General features: G+C 43.7%; 1 protein-coding gene across 3 annotated transcripts; it reads left to right on the forward strand.

Annotated features, from left to right (window-relative positions):
- The first annotated feature begins 944 nt into the window (after positions 1-944).
- NRIP3 (nuclear receptor interacting protein 3) lies at positions 945-20,544 on the forward strand. 3 transcript variants are annotated; one of them, XM_033121350.1, is made up of 8 exons: positions 945-1,180; positions 1,588-1,748; positions 13,025-13,186; positions 13,691-13,773; positions 15,728-15,867; positions 17,067-17,119; positions 17,235-17,329; positions 17,580-20,544. In XM_033121350.1, the coding sequence occupies exons 1-8, from the start codon at positions 1,102-1,104 to the stop codon at positions 17,593-17,595; spliced, it is 789 nt and encodes a 262-aa protein (XP_032977241.1). In that variant the 5' UTR covers positions 945-1,101; the 3' UTR covers positions 17,596-20,544. The 3 variants fall into 3 exon arrangements, with proteins under 3 accessions (XP_032977241.1, XP_032977242.1, XP_032977243.1); XM_033121351.1 differs by having other exon boundaries at positions 946-1,147; XM_033121352.1 differs by lacking the exon at positions 945-1,180 and having other exon boundaries at positions 1,489-1,748.
- Positions 20,545-21,111: the final 567 nt, after the last annotated feature.

The raw sequence follows: 21,111 nt of genomic DNA on the forward strand, positions 1-21,111 counted from the left end.
CAGTCCATGCAGAGGCAACTGGATATTCAAAGGTAGACCATTTGGCAAGAGGAGAATGGCTCCTCCAAGGAATTGGAAGAAGGCTCATGAGGCTGAAGTACAGAGTGGAGAAGCAGATGGGGGCAGACCATGTGAGAACGTGGGGCTTTATAACAGCAACAGGTAGCCTTTTGAGGTGATCTAAGCAGGGAGGTGAATTTGAAAAGATTACTCTGGCAGTAGCAAACAAGGAATTGGGAGGGAACCAAGGTACATTCAGGATCCCAGTTAAGAGGTCTCAGGTATTTGTCTGTAAAATGTGGATAATGATAATACTACCTCATAAGCCGTTGCCAAGATTCAGTGAGCTCCTAATTTTAAGTCTTTATTCCAACACCGGGCATATGGTAAAGGGCTCAGTAAATGTTATTGTTCCTTTTACTGTTAGTTCTCTACCGAGAGCATATCTTTCTGCTTCGTGGCTGCTCCTATGAGGTGGGCTGGGAGAGGATAGTGGTTGTTCTTAGGGTGGGAACGTGCCCTAGGGTGGGTACGTGGTTTGCACTGTCACAGCTTCGAGGCCAGAACCGAGGGTGCCCCATTAGAAAGGCTGGACAGTAAGCAAGATTCACGAAGAAAACCGGGTTCCAACGTGCTCCCACAAACACGCTGGAGAGACGGTAAGCCCTAGTATTGGCTGAGAAAAACGTGTTTATCTTCGGGGTGTTCTAAAGCACAGGTGTAGGGCTCGCACTCGTGCGCAGTCGCGCGGAGGCTGGGACCCTTGCCGCTCTTCAGCCTCAGGCTGACCCGCTTCCGCCCGGCCCTGCTTCCCGGGCTTGGAAGCGCAGGTGCCAGGTCCCAGGCAGGGGGTAACAGGAGGAGGGAGGGTCCCCAGAAGGCCAGCTCCAGCCCGCCCGCAGAGGCTGCCCCCTCCCCAGTCACGTGGCCTGGTGGGTGGGGACCGACCTGAAGTTGGAGAAATCCTGAGCCATCCCAACTTCTGAGTGCGCCGCCCGTCCTCCCGAGCCCGGGCTGTAGGCGCCCCGGGGGCTCGGGGAGGGGGCGCAGAGGTGGCAATTTGCGAAGCCGAGCAGCGGTGTGGACGGCGGGACTCGGGGCATGGCCCAGCTGTCCGTGATCCCGGGGTCCGCCACTGCGTGGACAGGTGAGCAGGCACCCCGCGGCGGCGACGGCTGGGGTAGGAGAAGCTGCTCGGGCAATGGGCCCCACACGTCCTCCCGGTTCAGGGGATGCAGGGCACCCACAACGGGCGGGAGGCGGTTGGGTATAGCGGACCCGGTAGACACTTGGCGCACCGCGTCTGTGCAGCCAGCGCCACTCCCTGTCGCCGGCTCTTCACCCTAGGCGGGGTGAAGCCGGGATGCTCAGCCGCCGCAGACGCTGGGAGCCGCGCGCCGGGCGGGGGCGCTGTGCTGGCTCCGCCCCCCCGCGCGCACTGGCTATTCCCGGTGACGTCACGCTCGGCTATAAAAACCGCGGTGCGCGGCTCTCCCCGCGCCGTTGGAGCTCGAGGCCGGGGGCTGCCCGGGAGCGGGGAGCGAGGCGGACTCTGGGTGGTGGGCAACTCAGCGATGTTTTACTCAGGGCTCCTCACCGAGGGCGGCCGCAAGGAGACGGACATGCGGGAGGCAGCGTCGCTGCGGCAGCAGCGCCGGATGAAGCAAGCAGTGCAGTTCATCCACAAGGACTCGGCCGACCTGCTGCCCCTGGACGGTCTCAAGAAGCTGGGCTCGTCCAAGGACACGGTGAGCCCTCGCGGCCGCGCCGGCCTCGGAATCCCCGCGCGTGGCGGCCGGTCACCTTAGCTCTGCGGTCTTCCGGGGCCCGCCCATTGCCGCTTTCACTTAGTCACCGCCCCAGCCCCTGCCCTCTGCGGTCCTCTGGCTCGCTATTGCTCTGTTTCGGATTCCTCTCCATCCAGCATTCTCCTGCTTCAGTCTCACAGGGTTCCGTCGTAGCTTTTCTAGCTCGCGCTGTGTTCGGCTCTGCCTCTTCCCTTCGTGTCTCTCTGCTCTCGATTCTGCCCTGCCTTCTTGCCCCCAAATCGCCTTTCCTTACCATTTATTTATTCTCAGTACCAAATTTGATCTCATGGGGCTTGAGCCTTCCAGCCAGGGCAGCCACACAGGCTGCGTGGCCGGGCCTATGACCCAGACAGAGGTGACACCTAATGGGGGTGAGTAAGGAGAGGACAAAATGGGAAGGGGGTCTCTTGACAGTCACCATATCCAGATGTCTTTTGTTGAATCCATCTTCCCCCTATGCAAAATCTACTTCTCCGTTTGATTTTGGTCTTATCTACCTTTGACCTTCCATTCTGAGGATGGAGAGGAAAAGGAGGGTGGAACTGAGCCCCAAACATTTCGGCATCATTCTCATCTCTTTTCCTATTCCACCTCTACCCTCATAGAGGGGATAGAGAGAGGAAGCCAAGATGCTCCATCTCACTAACAGCCAACGTGTGGAGCTGGGGCTGGCGCAGGCATTTATTTATTTTTTGTTTTGTTTTTTATTTTTTTTTAAGCAGGGTTGTTCTTCGTGTAAAGGAGAAACTCCAGGAGGTCTGGATTCAAAGACCATGCTGCCCTCTAGCTATAAGAGGAGAATGGATGGCTGAAGGTTGCTAGTTTAAAGAACTGTATTTGATTCTCATCCTTCAGTCACTGTAGTAGTGGTGCTGGGCCAAATTTATGTTTAGCTTTAGTTTTATCTGGAGTTTTTGTGTAGTTTATTTGTTTTCTTGAATTCTGTGATCATTTTATTCATCTGGGTAATAATTTATGAAGCATTAATTAAATCTTTTAAATTAAGTGGTTACGCTGTAATTTCTCCAGTATTTTTTGAGCTTTTGGAATGTTTAATTTGTCAAAGGAGGGGGTGGGTGGGTCACCCTGGTTCACGGAAATTGCCATTTCCAGTCCAAGAATGACTATGAAGGGCAGAGCTTCTCAATCCACCTTTTTTTTTTTTTTTAACAACCCTAATGACACACAGATACCAATAAGGATTTGCCCTCTCCCATTGTGATTGAGAATCATTTTTAGTTATGTATGTGCAGGTGATGTCTACCCAGTTGTCTTGCTCTGTTTCTTCAAAGGTATTTTTCCTACATAAGCCACAGGATCGGCAGTCTGATTCATGCTCACTCAGAGTGGTGAGTGACTGAACTATATTCCTAGAAAAAGATAGCTCTGTTACCTTCTTTCACTTTAAAGCAGTTTAGATTCATTTAGCAAATCAGGTCCACGTCTTCTTACCTTCAGGCCAAAATAATCCTAGTTCCTGGAAGCTGTAGGAACCACTGAAGAGGTACGTATTAGGAAAAGAAGTAAAATGTGGAATGTTTTTCTTCCCTTCATGCAGGATTTAAGATATTATCGACATTTGGTTGTACTGGGCTGTCAAGGGGTTTCCTATCCCTGAGGAACTATCTCTCTATCCTTGTGCCTCGCTTTCCTTATACTACTTCATCCTGTGTAGGAAGAATTCCATCTGCTTTTCTGACTCCAGTCTGTCTCAATTGAGCCACAGAGAAACTGATAGCATAGAACATAGGCAGTGGGCTGGAAGAAGGAAGCATCTTCAGAAAGCAGGTTATTGCCATGGATGTGATACACAGCAGTTTACTGTGAGATCCTGAACCATGGTTCACACTTTCTCCATCCGCCCCTCTCCCATCGCCATGGAGTTGATATCCCTCTCTCACTGTTCTCACACCTTTAATGTGCAAATGATTGCGCAGAAGAGCTAGAACAGAGCATAGAAGCCAGGCAGATTGTGGTAGGGATAAGAGGGCTGTGAGTGGGGTGAGAAGGCATGCTGAAGCTCTCTGGACTGATGTGTCTGCCTCAGGACAATAGTAGAAGAATAACCTTAGAAGTACCCTGTCACTTCACTTTATGGACATATCTGGTACTATAGACAGTGTTTTCTCTCACTGAAGTGAAATGTTGAGGATGCCAAAATTTACTGAATAGGTATATATACAAACTCAATAAAAGAAGGACAGGAATAGGGAGGGATGGCACCCGAGAGAGATGGGGGAAAGGACAAATTAGTTTTAGTTGACTCTGGGGTTTATGCCAGTGAGAAGATTGTGCGTTGTTTTCCTCATAATAGTGACCTATATTAGAATGATTCTGCTGGGTTTTCTGAATCATCTACCTTTTTGGTAAAAAGGTAAAAAGCTGTTTCTGTAACATTCACTATTTGATACCAGCCTGCCAACTGTTTTTTGGATTGGCAAAGAGCACCCATTGGCAATCAAATGTGGTCTTGTTCTTTTGGCCCCAGGGAAGTGCCTTTGCCCTATTTCTGTTTGTGTGTAGTTGGCTGCTAAAAAGTCTGCGATGGAAATTAAATTTGTTTCATATGTCTGACTCTCTATTTTCTTTATCCTTTCATCTTCTGCTTTTTTTTTTCTGTATTAGATTAAGAGCCAAAATCAGAGATATGAGTCATATCTTACTTGATTTATTATTTTTTAAAAAGTTGAAGCTGGAGAAAAAATTCTCCACCTTGGAGTTTTGCTTCTTGTAATTTCTTTTGTTTTAGCCAGGTTCATAAATGTTCTTCTCACTGAGGGAAGGACTTTTTAACCTTTTAGGGGGTGGTATTTGACTCTTATTTTCCCATCAGTTGCTACTTGTAGGACTCCTTAAGTTTTAAAAATAGTCCTGTCCTAAGATAATGTGCAGTGTTTCCTATATAATATTATTACCATCAGACCTAATCCCTAGTCATCCAGCAATGGAGAGAGAGTTTTGCTTTCCTATCTATGATTGATTCTGCTTATAGCCAAATACTTTAGAGAACTCACTAGAATTAGGAATGAAGCCCAGGGGAAGGACGGCAGAACACACAGCAAAGCCACCTGACCGTGAAATGATTAGTCCTGTACTCTCAGTATCTGGTCTACCTGATCAGAATCTCTGTCAGTTGGAGCCACCATGGGTGGTACCCTATAGATTAGCCATTCATAATGCCACGAGACATTCATAATGCTACATGTTTTGGATCAGAGAACTTTGGTGCCTTAGAAGAGCAGCATGAAATACCAGTATAACACCAGGATCTGATGGAAACTGAAGCTTTTCAGAGCTGTGATTGCATCCTAATTATAGCAAACATTAACTGAACACTTGCTGTGTTAAGGACACTTGCTAGGTGCGAGGACCACAAAGAAGATAGCAAAAATTTTCTCTACAGGGAATTTATAAATTAGGGGGAAGAACAGAATAGATGAGCTAATTTATTCCACAAATATTTATTGAACACTTATTAGATGTTAGGCAATAATCTAGCCATTGAAGATATAACAGTGAGCCAAAACAGGGTTCCTGTCCTAACGGAACTTGCATTCTTGTGAGGGAAAGAGGCAGAAAATAAAAACAAGGAAATATATAATATATCAGGTAGCAATCAGTGCTATGGAGAAAATAAACCAGTGTAAGGGGAATAGGGAATGCAGTGGCCAGGGTAGGTGGAGTGGAACCTTGCTATTTTATATAGAATGGTCAGGGAAGGTGACCAGGGAAGGTGATAAGATTACATTTTAGGAGATAATGAAGGAAGTGAGAAAGCAAAATATCATGGGGAAGAATGTTCAGAGCAGTGTAATAGGAGTGAAAGGAACAAGAAAAGATTAGGTTCTGGATATATTTTGAAGGCAGAGCTGACAAATTTAGTTGATGGATTGGATTAAGGGTCTGAAAGAAACTAGTTAAGAATGACCTCAAGGTTTTTGATCTAGCAATTGGAGAATAAAGTTGTCATTTCCTGAAGTGGGTAAGAATACAGGAGGAGCGGGTTAGGGATAGGGAATAGGAATCAGGATTTTGATTTTTGAACCAGTTACGTTTGGGATATCTATTAGTTACTCAAGTATAGTTGTTGAGTAGACAGTTCACGAGAAGATAAATAACACCATCAGGAAGCCTACGCTAGTTGCCAAGATGTTACAGGATAAATGCTAGAGGAGTTCGGTGGAAGAAGTGATTGCTCTGACCTGGTGAGACAACAGTGTTGGAGACCAGCACTGATTACAGCTTCATTCCCTGGTGAGTCACTTGACGGTGACATGGTGTTGAGAGGAGGCTGTTGCCAGACTGTGCCCTGTAGAACCTCAGAGTAACAGCTGACTTAGAAGTTGTCTGGTCCAGTTCCCTGCCTATGTGGGAAGCCTTTCTAACAAAAATGCAGCCTGCCACGCCAGCTGAGAACCACCATGTCAGACCAACCCACAAGCAGGTAGCAATCAGGAATAAGGCTGCTCTCTTTGAAATAACGTGTCTGTTGTGTCACAGGCAAAGGCAGAGAGACAGAACACAGAAGGCCTGGGGCAGTGTGACAGTCTGCCTTCCACAGGCTCCCATGTATTTTTGAGCAGCTGCAAACCCACGGCGAACCTGTCTATATTCCCATCGGGTGGAATGGGTCACATGTTGTATGTTCTAGTAAACAAAGGAGAGAAGGCACAGTTATCAGTGCCTTTTTAGATTTACAAGACAGGTAGAGATATGTATGTTGGGTTTGAAATGATAGTCAATCAGGAGTCCATGTTTATTTACAAATGTAAATGAGGACTAAAATGAGGTAGGATGATTTCATGCTCTTTTAGAAAAAAGTGAATGGTAATCAGCTTCAATTTTAGGTTGAGTGTAAGAATTGAAAATATACACACATACATATACTTAGTAACATTTGAGCACTTACTCTATACCTGATACAGTGCTAAATGCTTCATACAGATCATGGCATTTAATCCTCACAAAAGCACTCTGAGGTACTTACTAACTTGAACTCAGCTCTGTCTGACTCCAAAGCATGTATTTTTAAACACTACTGTAAGTCAGGGGTTGGCATACATTTTCTGTAAAGGACCAGGTACTGTGTTTCCCCGAAAATAAGACCTAGCTGGACTATCAGCTCTAATACGTCTTTTGGAGCAAAAATTAATATAAGACCCGGTCTTATTTTAATACAATATAAGACTGGGTATAATATAATATAATTAATATAATATAACTGGGTCTTATATTAACTTTTGTTCCAAAAGACACGTTAGAGCTGATGGTCCAGCTAGGTCTTACTTTTGGGGAAACACGGTAGTAACTGCTTTTTTGGCTTTGAACGCAACACAGTCTGTCTCAACTACTCAACTCTGCTGTTTAGTGCAAAAGCAGCCGTAGGCAGTTTATGAGTGGGATTGGTTGTGTTCCAACTAAACTTTATTTACAAAAACAGGCAGGCAGCTGAATTTGGCTTGTGGGCTAGATGTTCTGACCCCTGTTTCTAAGTGGTTCTAGATGTATGCGGTTCTATTGCTAGCTAGAAACCTTGGGTTTCTCCTCTGGGAGTAAACGCTACAAAGAAGGCAGACTTCTGTCATGCGCCCTATTTTCCTATCTAATCCATTCTGTGGAGCACAAAATTCCATTAGTTTGATTCTGTCTGGGTTCAGTACAATGATTGAGAAAGTAGTCTTAGAAGTTCTTGCTCAAATCATTATTCTATGGCATCCTGCAGTTTAATCTATTTCCTTTCACATCGCTTTTCTTCCCACTCTACAGCCCGACTAGAACAGATATTTAAGCAGACTGTATGCCAGATTGAGGAAATAACTACTTCCTCCCAGAAAACAGCACTGCCTACAGAGCCCATTTTTGTCAGAAGCTCCTGATGATGGAGGCAGCACATTTGAGCTCGCCTGGTTAGAGTTTAGATGCCTAAACCTTGATTAGGGTTTAGCAGCCACATTTTAGGAATAGTAGAGAACCAGGAATGCTTAGGTTAGTAGCTGCCTTGTTGAGCTAAAGCATCAAGCAGGATTCACGTCAGGCGGATGATTTGAGAATTATGTCCAAAAGGCGACCAGAGTACCTGCAGCGCTGTCTGTCTTGAAAGATATCAGGAAAGCAGAAGGCAGCCCTTGGAAAGCCAGTATTTCAATAAACATAAAAATAAACCACTTAAGCAAATTTACAAAGCAATATTCAAGGAGTGGGAATGCAAGTAGTACAAACTATGTAAAGTGCAGGTGCTGAAGGGATTCTGAAAGAAACAACCAGATGATGTTAATCACGAAAGCCTTTTTGAAGAAGTAAAGGGTAGAGATTCATTTATTTATTACTACCGTGTTTCCCCAAAAATAAGACCTAGCCGCACCATCAGCTCTGATGCATCTTTTGGAGCAAAAATTAATATAAGACCTGGTCTTATTTTACTATAATATAAGACCGGCTCTTTAATATAATAATATAATATAATATATAATATAATATCGGGTCTTATATTAATTTTTGCTCCAAAAAACGCATTAGAACTGATGGTCCAGCTAGGTCTTATTTTCGGGGAAACATGGTAGGTCAAGAGTTGGGGATACAGCCGTGATCAAGACAATTGAGATGCCTGCCCTTATGGAATTAACACTCTAGTGAGGGGAGTGAAATAGAAAACAAGCGAATAAGAAATTTCTTGATTTATTGATTTTACCATTATCTGTTGATTTTATATTATAATAGATAAAAGTTTAATTCTTTTACATCTCCCCATGATGTCCCTCTCCTATTATACTAATATTCTGTTAAATAATTGTTTTGGGTCAAATCAGTGTTTATTGCGTACATTATTATGATTATGTTCATATTATCACAGTTGCGTCAAATAATGTATTATAATTGTGTTTCCTTTCTCATAGAAATGTTTTTCTCAAAATTGATAATTGCCTAGTTACTTATTTGTTTAATTTTCTATGTAAAATTTAAATCTCCTCCAACTACCTTAAAACTGTAGGTCATTTAGCAGTCTTTTTTTTTCTTGGAGAAATCCTTCCTGGAGCCCTCTATCATCCCATTTCATTTTGGACTTGTTGCTGTCAAGGCCTGCTACACAATCTGTATCGTGGACTTTTCCTTCAACACTATCCTCAGAATTTCCTTTGCCTCTCTTCTCTGTTGGATTTGTTATTTCTTGGGTCCTGTGCTTTTTTTTCTTTGTTCATTGGTTTCCCTCACTTTGGTGGATCCTGTCCTTCAGTAGCTTTTGGAGGATGTATGGGGAAATACCTCCTGACTCTTAACTGATAGTTTGGCTAGTTTAGAAATTATGTCCTACGAGATTTTTAAAAAATATCATTCCATTGTCTTTTAGCTTCCAACATTGCCATTGAGTATGATACACCTACACTATTAATAGTCCTATGTCATTCTGGTTCCTGATCTTTCTACTTGGATCATCTTTTTCTCTTTGGAAGCTTTTAAAACCTTTGTCGTCTGCGATATTCCAGAAATTCATAGTGATGTGAAATCTTGGTGTGGATCTTTTTTCTTTCATTATGTGAGAACCATTGTGGGCACTTTCAATCTTTAAACTTGTATCCTTCAGTTCTGGTTCAGTATGCCATGCCACCCTCATCCTTAGTTGTTTTAGAAATCTGACAGTGCATAATTTGTAAGCCTAGCCAAAGTACCAACCAGAGTCTTTTGATTTACTCTTACAAAAGAAAAAACTTTTGGCATTCTTCCCAGTTGTCTGGGTCAAGTGGGGGCCTCATGCAGGTTTTATATTAACGTATTTCCAACCTTAATCGTATCCTCCAACTGCAGAGGTTCTAATACCTCTAACTCCTCAGCCTTTCCAAAGTTTTAGTTTGAGTCAGAAAAAAGCTTTTACAGCTAGACTCCAAAATATATAATAGCTCAAACATAATAGTGTATTTTTTCTTAAGTAACAGCACTCCTGGAAAGGTTAGCAAGACAGCCCCGCCCACGTAGTCATTTAGGGACCTGGCTGACAGTGACTCTTGTGTCTTCAACATGTGACCTCTGAAAAGGTTACCCTAAGGGTTTTCTTCATCCCAGCCAGTCAGGAGAGGAAAAGAATACAGAGGAGTGTGCACAGGAGATTTTTATGGACCAGGTCTGGAAGTGGTGCATGCCACTTCTACCCATATTCTGTTTGCTGGAACCCAGTCATATGCCATGACTAACTGCAAGGAAGGCTGGGAAACATAACCTAGATATCTTCCCAGCAAAAAGAGGAGAACATGGATTTTGATGAGTAACTGGCAATTGCTCCCACTCCAGCATAAAGTGGAATGGTGTGAAGCATTTAGCTTTCTCTCATCCAGGTCACTTATCACTTTTCCATTTGCTTTTCAGGTTCCAATATTTTGTCAACATCTCTTTTGTTGTTTCCTTACTGTTCTCTTTGTTCTTATAGGTTAAGGCCTTTCTTATTCCTTAACTATCATTTTAGTGAAAATTTGGTTGGAAGTAGAGGTAAATGTGCAGTTATACTGTCACTTAAAAATTTAGGCATAATAAAATGACCACGGAAAAGCACCTGTGAGGTGCACATGGGCTTATTAGCTGTGAATTTTCAACTCCTGAACTACACCATGACTACTTTGTTATGAAAATGAGAATTATATGTACCGACAGGAAAATGCCTTTCATATGTTAAACAAAAACAGAAAATTTTAGACAGTGTTACAGTAGGATCCTATTTTTTGTATATATTTGTATCTTTACTAAACTTTGGGGGGGAAAATACATTTTTAAATTTAAAGGATTTGTAGAGAGTGGGACTGAGAAAGGGTTGAGAGGTTGGGGGGGCCTTCCCTTTTCATGTTATAGACTTCAGTGATATGTGAATATTTTACATTGAGCATGTATTGTGTTCGAACCTTTTTGGTTATTAAAGAAAAGAACAAGTAAAGGAATACAGTCATCCCTCAGTACTGGTATCCCGATCCCCACTACTAAAACTCAGGGATGTTCAAGTCCCTTATATAAAATGGGGTAGTATTTGCAAATAGGCAACAGCTGGATATGCCTACACATCACTTCATTTGCATGGATTCAGTACAGTGCTCAGCTCGTAGCAAATTCAAGTTTTGCTCTTTGGAACTTTCTGGAATTTTTTTTCTGAATATTGTCAATCTGCGGTTGGTTGAGTCTGCAGATGCGAAGCCTGTGGCTACAGAAGGCTGACTGTACTAAGCAGGGTCAAATGCCCTAGTGCAGTCAAGTAAAATGAAGGCTGAAAACTGTCTACCAGATTTGGAAATTAGGAGATCGTTATTGGTGCTATGGGATGAAAAGTAACTCAGTGAAGAAAATATAGGATATCAGGAAATAGACAGTGGTTTCGGCTTTTTAAAAAATATACCATTCAAGACAAGGGTGTGACTGGAGGAGAACGTGGGGTTGAGGAGGCAAGTTTTCTCCCCAGCGTGTGAGGACTTGGAGTATGTTTTATAGCCTGTGGGGGAAGGGTCCCTTAGGAAGGGAGGAAAATTCAGAAGAGAAATGACTTGAAGGAAAATGATTTTAGAACTTTCCTCATTGGTCTCACCTGTCCAGTGGTGATTAGACTCCGCTGCGAAACTGAGAGTAACCCGATAAAATAGTGTTCATTCAGCGAGACCGATGTAGAAGGAAAGCCCCAAACTTGCGGTGAGAAGGGCTTTGAGTTGATGGCCTTTGAAGCCCCTTCCAATCTTCAGTTCTACAAATTCTGCTTATCCGAGTTGGCCTTGCTAAGCATGGACTCAACAGAAACAAACACCCTAATGCACTGTGACTTGAGCTAGGGATCCAGACTTCTTGGTGAGAGAGGAAGCAATGAAGAAGTTCTGTTCCTTTGAGGAGCACGGCATTCTCCCAGTGTCACACCAGGAAATCGGACAGAGTTAGCACATCCACTAGCTCCTTATCAAGAAGCTCTCATTTCTTGTAAGTGTCTCTTTCTCTCCTTTTTTCAAGGAGACTAATTTAGAATCTGCTTTGCTAAGAGTCAGTGTATTTTGGGAATACATTTCTTCGCCTCACCAGGGTCACAGTGAGTCATGACTGACTCCATCCTTCCTCAGAAATCTGTAAGGCGGGGAGGCTAATGAAGACTGTCTCCAGTTGTATGCCCTTCCCTGGCGAGGTTCTAGGCTCTGGGCTTTGGAGAGTGACTTTCTTTTCCCCAGAATCGGAGTGCCACCTGGTATGTCTTACATAGAAGCTCGAGGTTAGACTATACTTTGAGGGATTTTGAATGTTATTGTAAACTGGGAATAAGATACACGGGTATAGAAATTTCTCAGGTCAAATGACTTCTTATCATGAGACAGCTTATACTTTCTGGAGGCCACTTTGGGTAGAAATCATAGAGTAGAGGTATGTCTGCCCGTTAGCTCTCCTAAGCGCAATCAAAGAGCAGCCTTGAATTTACATTCCTCATTCTGCTTCCTAACATCAGGTATCCTGGAACAGACACAGGGTTAAATTCAGTTCCCTGCTTCTTGGTCTCTCTCTGCCCTTTTTATCCTCCCACTTTTTGGCCCATTGAAAGAAGGGAATGGATGACAAGCATATGGTAGGAGTTGTCTTGTGCTTCTTGAGATCCACAGGATGTTAGTAAGGATGTTTCCTGTGGGTTCTGCCTCATTCCAAAATGTGTTTCCTGAGAGTGTTGCTCAGCAGGTATGAATTCCTGTCTTCCCATCCCATCCACCCATGGGTGACTCAGCCCTCAGGCATATACAGATGGGGTCCAAAATATAAGATTGTAAGGGAGTGAGACTTGAAATAGAAATAGTCAGATCTCCTGACAACCAGTGCTAGGTAGGTTTCTTCGGCCTGTGAAAATAAACTGCCCTGTCTATAAGTCACCTGGAAGACACACCTACTCTGCATAGGCTGAGGCCACTTTTCTCCTGAAATGACCTTGTAAGGGGAGGAAAGGCAGCAGCAGGCCCAAGCAGTCCAATTACAAGGGTCCTTTAGTTCTCTTTAGCCATCGAATGTTCATTGGCCATATCCGTATTTCCCAGTGTCCCACCTTCCTCTTTCATTCATTCAGGGTGGCCCACAATACCAGTGAAGTCCCTACTTGAAAGAAGAATAAATAAGCAAAGGTAGAGCTCAGTTATGTGAGCCTCCTTCATCATTTTGGTGGCACCTGGGGGACAGTGGGAAAAGGGAGAAATGATCTGTCACTAAAAAGCCTCTGCTTTCTATTCCTGAAGCAACCTCATAACATTCTGCAGAGGCGCCTCATGGAAACCAACCTGTCTAAGTTCCGAAGCAGTCGTGTCCCTTGGGCCTCCAAGACCAACAAACTCAATCAGGCGAAGTCTGAGGGACTGAAAAAGTCTGAGGAGGATGACATGATTTGGGTTTCTTGCCAGGTAATGTTCTGAAAACAGCTTTTCCAGGGTTTTCTGGCGAGTAGAATTTGGGGCCGTTATGATCCCAATAGTGAGTCTCTCACCTCCAAACTGTACAGAGCCTGGGTCTTATCATGGGATTCACAAACAAATTTCAAGGAGGGCGCTCCATGCAACACCGAAAATGTCTGCAATATTTTATATGCATGTGTATCTTTATGAGAAAAAGACCAAAACTTTCATCAGATTTGCAAAGGGGTATGTGACACACACACACACACACACACTTAAAAGCTACTTGGTATATAGAGTGAAACATCCAAAGTCCTTTGAGATCCTCTGTCAGCTCTAAATTCAGCAGGAAAAAGAGCCCTTCCAAGGAGACCCAGCGGTGGGTAAAGATGGGGCCCTGCCCAACCATCCTGTGGAGATGCTCTCCAGCCCTGCCTTTCATATGACATCTGCTGCTTGCTCTCTGGGTCTCCCTTCCCTTGCTCCTATTGAACAGATGTTTCCTCTCCATAGTGTGCTGGGAAGGATGTGAAAGCCTTGGTTGACACAGGCTGTCAGCATAATCTCATCTCTTCAGCCTGTGTGGATAGACTGGGGTAAGTAGTCCCTTCTACTGGGTGGAAGTCAGATGCTAATCACTCTTTGCCTGAATCTATTTTGAGGTTCAAGATGGTGAGGGTTTCCACGGAGGCTCCAAGAGAAGTGTGCAGAGCTCAAATATCAGCTGGAACCGGTCCTTAGTAGAGGGACAGAGTCATGGGTACCTGGGAGAAATCAGTGAGCCAGGAAAGCCTCAGACTTTCCATTAACTCCCACCTATTACGTTTTAAGCCAAGACCTTTGGGCTCTGGAATGAGACAATGTGAGATCCTTGGATCATTGTGTGCCATGCCCTAAGCCTGATCTGTGCCCTGCCCAGAAAACAAACTAGAAGGAGCTGTCCTGTTGGTATACCCCAGATGAATAAAGCAGGGATGTGGTTGGCCTACGCTTGCTCAGGGCCCTTCTGGAGGTCACACAGCCTGTCCCAAAAAGCATCCATCAGAACTTGGAATAGGGTTGCTGTTGCTCCTGGGCCTGAACCATCATAGAGGTGATTAACTAATAGTGTCTTAGTGCCTTTTCTCTCTGTGATGAACATATAAAATCATATCTTACTGCTGCCCCTGTTGGGGATTGGGTATGAGGCAGACACTGTATATTGAATATCTTTAGTTCTCTCACAGTTGGTAATGGGTTCTCCCTCTTTTAGTCAGAGAAAGCCATTTTGAATATTTTCTCCTTTTCACTCAATCTGTACTTTTATTTCTTTTCTTCTGCTTGTCTTTCCTCCAAAGTACCAGACAGGCCCTCCCAGAATTGGGAGGATCAACCTAATATCCTTTTCCACTTCTGTAACCCTAATTGCAACAAATCATTCCCTAGCCCAAATCTCTACATTGAAACAATCACCAGGGTAAATATAATGGCCCATTTTAAGCTGCTTTCAAGATGTCCATATTCTTAGGTAGGTTTGCACAAGACTTGATTTGTATAATCAGTGACTACATGATCTGTTACTTCTCGTTTCTACCCTGTTCTCGCCTCTCACCAACACTGTGACTGTTCGAAGCTGCCTTTATGGGTTTTGTACATTGTTATATAGAGTGGTGGAGGGAGTCCAGGATGCAAGTGCTCTTTCTTGTGAGAAGAATCCTGAGCTTTTTTTATGTGGTGAAGAGATGAGCTATAGTGCAACATGATGGTTCCAGAAAGACTAATAACATCCTGGTACATAATTAGGCAGCAGACTGCCATGATTCCAGAGGAATTAATAACCATCTGTAAAACTGCAATTATTTTTCTTTTGGATGGGCTATAATACCAAAAGAGAGGAAAAGAGTAAAGTAGAAGTATTGGCACAAAAAGTCCATAATTATTTATCCACCAACCCATAACAGCTCGGGTGCTAGCTGTTCCAATCACATTACATAACTGTGTGAAACCTTGGCTGTTTCTTTTCTTCCTCCCCTGCACAGACAAGTTAAATTAGTTAAAACTTTCTCCATGACATTATTCCTTGCTGATATCAATATCAAGCACTTCCTGCCACTAAACTTATAGCCTAAGGCAACTGATGAGGATAGACTGAAATAGAAATGACAAAGAAAAATAGATGTTGAACAAAGTATCTTCTCAAATTAGGATTAACCTGCCCTCTCTGAGATCTGTTATCCACAGAGGGGTAAAAGGACATGTTAACTAAACCGCTTTGCACATAGGCGGGTATGTTAGGACATGGACTGACTGGGATTCTCTCAGTGTGTCAACTCGTCTTTACCAATGCAGATAGTGGCATCGCTTATCGAGAACGGGCTGAATCTATTTTTTTTACTATCCCCTGGCAGGTTTAGGACAAAGTGCTGAAACAAGAAGTGGCTAGCACTTTTTTTGTAAATTAATCCCAGGAAATCCCTGGAAAATTCCAACTATGGGTTAAAAGGTAGGCATTGCAAGATTCTATCAGAAACCTCTGCTGAGGGGATTCTGGTATCTTCCCATCTGGTGCAGACTCAAGGAGCATGTCAAATCTCACAAGCATGAAGGAGAGAAGCTTTCTCTACCCCGGCATCTGAAAGTAGTGGGCCAGATTGAGCACCTAGTGATCACACTGGGCTCCCTCCGCCTGGACTGCCCAGCAGCTGTGGTTGGTGAGTAGAACTGGGGACTGGACCTATGGACCCCTAATGTAAACCATCTCCCCACTTCCACCAAACCCTCCTGAGATCTCATGCCTGTAAATATGAACTTCTTCATAAACTGTGTCCCAATTTTTGCCCTCCAAAATACCAGTTGGGCCCTGAGCTACAAGTTGAGAATCACTCAGAAGGAGTGTGTAACTCTTGATTAAAAATACTCAAGGGGGGCCAGCCCAGTGGCTCAGACGGTTTAGAGCTCCATGCTCCTAACTCTGAAGGCTGCCGGTTCGATTCCCACATGGGCGAGTGGGCTCTCAACCACAAGGTTGCCGGTTCAACAAATCGAGTCCCGCAAGGGATGGTGGGCAGCGCCCCCTGCAACTAAGATTGAACATGACACCTTGAGCTGAGCTGCCTCTGAGCTCCCGAATGGCTCAGTTGGTTGGAGCACATCCTCTCAACCACAAGGTTGCCGGTTCGACTCCCACAAGGGATGGTGGGCTGCACCCCCTGCAACTAAACTTGAACATGGCACCTTGAGCTGAGCTGCCGCTGAGTTCCCAGATGGCTCAGATGGTTGGACCTCGGGCTCCTAACTCTGAAGGTTGCCGGTTCGACTCCCACAAGGGATGGTGGGCTGCGCCCTCCACAACTAAGACTGAAAGGACAACAACTTGACTTGGAAAAAAGTCCTGGAAGTACACACTGTTCCTCAATAAAATCCTGTTCCCCTTCCCCAATTAAAAAAAAAACTCTTAAAAAAACAAGTTTTATTAAAAAAAAAATACTCAAGTGGCAAGCCAACAAACATTTTTGTGTGACAGTGAAAATGGCCCCTGAGAGCTTTCTATGAGCTTGTTGGAGGTAGAGGGTAGGATCATCTTACTCCTTTGCCATAAATCCCTTGATAATTTCCCACCATCTCTTATATGTTCCCTCATGTATTCTATTCTGGCCTACTCTAAGTTTCTGATTTTTGTCTAAAAGCCTTTGTCCTTTACAGTTCAAAAGACTTGGGTTTGAATCTTGGCTCTATTGCCTTTTAACTATAATAATCTGGGGAAATTAATAGAATAACTGCTCAACAGATGTTGATTGGATTTCCGTATGTACATATGTATGGTTGGTTGGATGGAACCTAATGGTAGGTGATAAGGCTGACTTCTAAACCAGCATGGAAATGGCTGAATTTAAATTTTTTTTTTTATTAGAGGACAATGAGAAAAACTTGTCCCTTGGTCTCCACACTCTCCGATCCCTGAAGGTAGGATTGATTCTATTTCCCCTTTGATTCTTCCTCTCTAAGGTGGGGTTATCTTACATAGATACCCCCAAAGTGAGATCATTGACAGTGGCCAGTGATTCTCCTTTGTTTTCAGTGCATCATAAACTTGGATAAGCACCGACTGATAATGGGGAAGACAGACAAGGAAGAAATCCCTTTTGTGGAGACAGTTTCCTTGAGTGAAGACAAGTAAGTGCCCAGAGGGGTCAGATTGGGTTGTGTCCCGCCTTTGGCTTTCAATCATACTACAAATACACCCCTCCCCACTCCCAGAGCTCACCATGCCACAAAACTCTGGAGCCCACATTTCAAAATGAGCACTGATGATATTGCACCGAGTGGTGGGGAAAATGAGAAGCTTTTAAACTAAACTTGTAATTGCCTTCAGCCTAACTTCTTTGAATTTGGTATCATTTCTTCTGTTACTTTCTCATTTCAGCACTTCAGAAGCCTAACCACAGCCTGTCTGCACATATGCATATACACCGGGTTGACAGACTGCGAAAACTGGGTTTGAACCAAATGCAGTAGCAACTTGGGGTGGACCAAGTCCTTTTCTCTAATAGAAGCTCCAGGGGCTCCTTCCCACCCAGACCTCTCTAGACTTTAGTCTGTGCTTACAGATCTTGTCTGGTTATAGCCATTGTTTTTTACTCCTTTGATCGCTTAATTAATAGACCTTTTTGACACTGCCAGGTCTCACTTGTGGCCTATTTCTCTGCTTTCTCCAGAAATTTGCTTTTATTAGTCAAGTGTAGGGGCTGCCAGGTTCTATTTCTCCATAGATACACTTTCTTGTTTTCCTATAGCTAAAATGTTATACTAAATAGGAACCTGACCTTTACCTCCCTTTAGCTGTTTCAGAGAGGTGCAGGATATCTATGTCTCAAAGTTAAAATTTTCCTAATTCGTTCATTGATTTCTCAAGTATGAATTGATCTGAAATCTGAAAGAGCCCAGTGAGATAAGCTTAGTTCGACCCTTTAATTTAAAGATCCAGAGAAACAAGTGAATTGTCTAAGCTCATATAAGCTGAGTCAGTGGCAAAAGGGACCTAGAACTCAGACCTGACAAGCCAAGGCTATATTCATTCTCCCATGCTGTTTCATTTGTCTTCAAGCCTTAAGGAGTAGAAGAGGCGAGGGTTTGCAAAAAGGCAGGGTAGGGGAAGAATATACTTTAGGAATAGGTGCTAGGAGGATCTGGATAGCCCTCCCTCTGGTGTACTAAGCCATTAAAAGTCCCCTGCCCCCAAGCTGTCACATTTAGGCCCTTATCTTGCTGCCTAAAAGCTGAGGGTACAAAGATAAATGAGTATCTTTTACCTTGAACTTCTTGGAGGGAAGAGGGGGAAGGAACCAGAGACAGAAGAACATTGATTGCTTTCTGAGATGGAATTGAAGGCTTCAGAAAATAAGCTGGGCATCATTGTCAGAAATGGATACTCCTAAGACCCAGTCACCATTTCTGCATAGCCTATTATTTGTCTGCTCTGGAGTCAAGTAGCTGGGCACAGGAGTAGGAAAAGATGACAAAACCCAGAGCAGAGCCAGAATAGAAGGGAGTACTAGGCAGAACCAATTGGTGGGAAGGCCTACATAGGGAAACCTTTCTGGGATGGAGGTCAGGAATGAAACTTCCAGGTAGGGAGGGTTGGGAAATTCTTCAGCTCTGTCCTGGTACAAGGAAAGAGGCAGGGCAGGATTAAGGACAACCTTTTCTGACTGCCCAGTATTTCCTGACCCCTCTCAAAGGGTTGGAGATCACAGGGACTTCTTGAAGCATTTTTGTTGGGGTGTCAGCTTGGGCGTACAGATACCTATAATGGAATTTCACCTTCAATTTGGTCATAGAAGTGCTTGGAGAAGTCAGAAAAGTAGCCAGCTGTGAGGTTCGCAAGTCTATCCTTGATTCATAGCTATAGTTCCCAGAGTATTTAATGGATCCCACTTTGAACTTTGCCAGGTCCCACCAACAATCGCGTCTAGAGTTCATCTGCTGTCCCTACCGAACAGCTCATCGGAACTCTGAATGTTTTTAGCCTCACAGAAGCTCCCTAAAGACTAGAAGCTTGGTGATCCTCATTTGTACTGCAGCCACTTGTTCCTGGGTCATCCCAGGCCTCTTCCTTATTAGTCCCTATAGAGGAAGTAAGATGGAAAACTAACTGTCACAGTAGAGGAGTTCCCATTCGAAGCTCAGCAAGGGTGATCCCAGGTTACCAGACTTCAATGCCCCCCCAGCTCCACTCCATCTTCTTACCCAGGGAAGACCTGTGTCTTTCCATCGAGGCTTCTCCACTCTCCTTTCCTACCTATCATGGCATCACTCGGGCCTGCTTCTTATCCTAGGACTGAGTTGAAATGCTTCACCCCTTCCTTCCCTAGTTGAAAGTTCCACTTAAGTCTTGACTCTTGATCATAGGTGAGCATGTTGGAAGTTCCTTGACCTGGTTTATCCTTGTTTGGATTCCCTGTGGACCAGTGAGACCAGGAATTCTCAGATGCTGGAAAGATGTGACTGATTCTCGCCCTTTGAGTTCAGGATTATGTGGCATCAGGGATGATCAGATGGCCTTTAGTGATCTTTCTGGCCTCTGAGAATCAGTGATTTTCCAATTTTGGAATGGAAAGAGTTGGGGCCATCTGAGCTTAGGGTATCATAATCTTACTCAGTGCATCGAAATTATTTGAATTCATTAACCAAATAATTGTGCTTTAAACCACAGGCTTGATAGAGTTATCCAAAAATGTTTAATGACAATTATGGGAAATCTTGAGCTTTACTAATCTTTAAATGCTGCTAAGTCGATTACTCCAAAAGCCCTTGATATTCATTAGAGAGCACTGGGTCTGCTTTTTAGGGGCTGGGAACGTAAGCAGGTAAGGTCAGTTCTTCCCAGAATTCCAGGAAATATCTCCGGTGCCTCTGATTGAGGGTGTAGGAAGAGAGTGTCTACATAGGTCACAGTTCTGAAGATAGGCAGTAGCAAGAAGTAACCCTGGAGAACTGGTACTCTTCTCATTCCTTACTAGATGTCCATCTCAAAAACAGAAAGTTTGGAAAATACTGTTTTCGTCATTTGGTGTTTCTATGCCTGACTAATTTGAGAAACAAATGATTTTGACTTTTCTATTTCCTTGCCTTGCACAGATTCCACCTGGTAAGATTTTCTACTCCTAGCTCAAAGTGTCTATTGAATAGATTGCTTGGTATGTCAACTGACCGCACTCTTGTGTAATAGAAATATCTTTCCAGGTTGGAGACATGGAGGAGATGAACTGGATTGCTCCCTCCTTCTGTAGCTAGGCTTCTGCATTGGCACTTTATCTACTCAGTGTTTCTGGCTGTGTTGGGTTTATTTGTGAGATCGATGTAAAAATAAAGTGAAATCTTCCCCTCTGTATGCTTGTCTGACAGTGTCTGTGTCAGGGCCCCTGGAAGGTGGGGGAGCCCTGGAATGCCTAATTGCATTGGTGTTTCTCTCATAGGGTCTTCTGAACAAAGGCTTTGTGGTCCTCATTTCCTCTATTGCTACTGGCCCTTCAGCTCTCCCTCTTACTGCCTGTATGTTCTTGCGCAAATTAGTGAACTTCTCTGAGTTTGTTTTGTAATCTGTAAAACAGAAGTGATGATAGGACTTTTTTTACGGTATCAAATGAGATAATCCACATAAAGTAGTTGGCATATGGTATTTCCTCAAAGCTTTAACTGCACCTGAGAACAATCTTTTATGGTGGCTCACCAGGGTGAGAACGCTTTTTATTTAGTTCAAACAAATAGGAGAGGTTTGGGAAAGGGAAAGAAGGGTTGACTGAACCTTAATATATATTAAATATAGTTAATATATAGTTAAAGCCATTGTATAAATGACATTCCAGATAAATGCACTTTACAGATGATAAAAACTTACTGTTAAGTATTAATATTTTAAACAGTTAAACAGTAGGGCTAAATAGTCAACAAGAAAC

The sequence above is a fragment of the Rhinolophus ferrumequinum genome, chromosome 11, assembly GCF_004115265.2.
Source record: "Rhinolophus ferrumequinum isolate MPI-CBG mRhiFer1 chromosome 11, mRhiFer1_v1.p, whole genome shotgun sequence".
Lineage (NCBI taxonomy): Eukaryota > Metazoa > Chordata > Mammalia > Chiroptera > Rhinolophidae > Rhinolophus > Rhinolophus ferrumequinum.

What these genes read in the sequence shown, in the direction of transcription:
- NRIP3 (XM_033121350.1), top strand. Translation starts at nt 1,102, where the DNA reads ATGGCCCAGCTGTCCGTGATCCCGGGGTCCGCCACTGCGTGGACAGGT. An exon ending in TGATTTGGGTTTCTTGCCAG is followed by an intron (nt 13,187 to 13,690) that starts GTAATGTTCTGA and finishes TCCTCTCCATAG; the next exon opens with TGTGCTGGGAAGGATGTGAA. An exon ending in GCCTGTGTGGATAGACTGGG is followed by an intron (nt 13,774 to 15,727) that starts GTAAGTAGTCCC and finishes CATCTGGTGCAG; the next exon opens with ACTCAAGGAGCATGTCAAAT.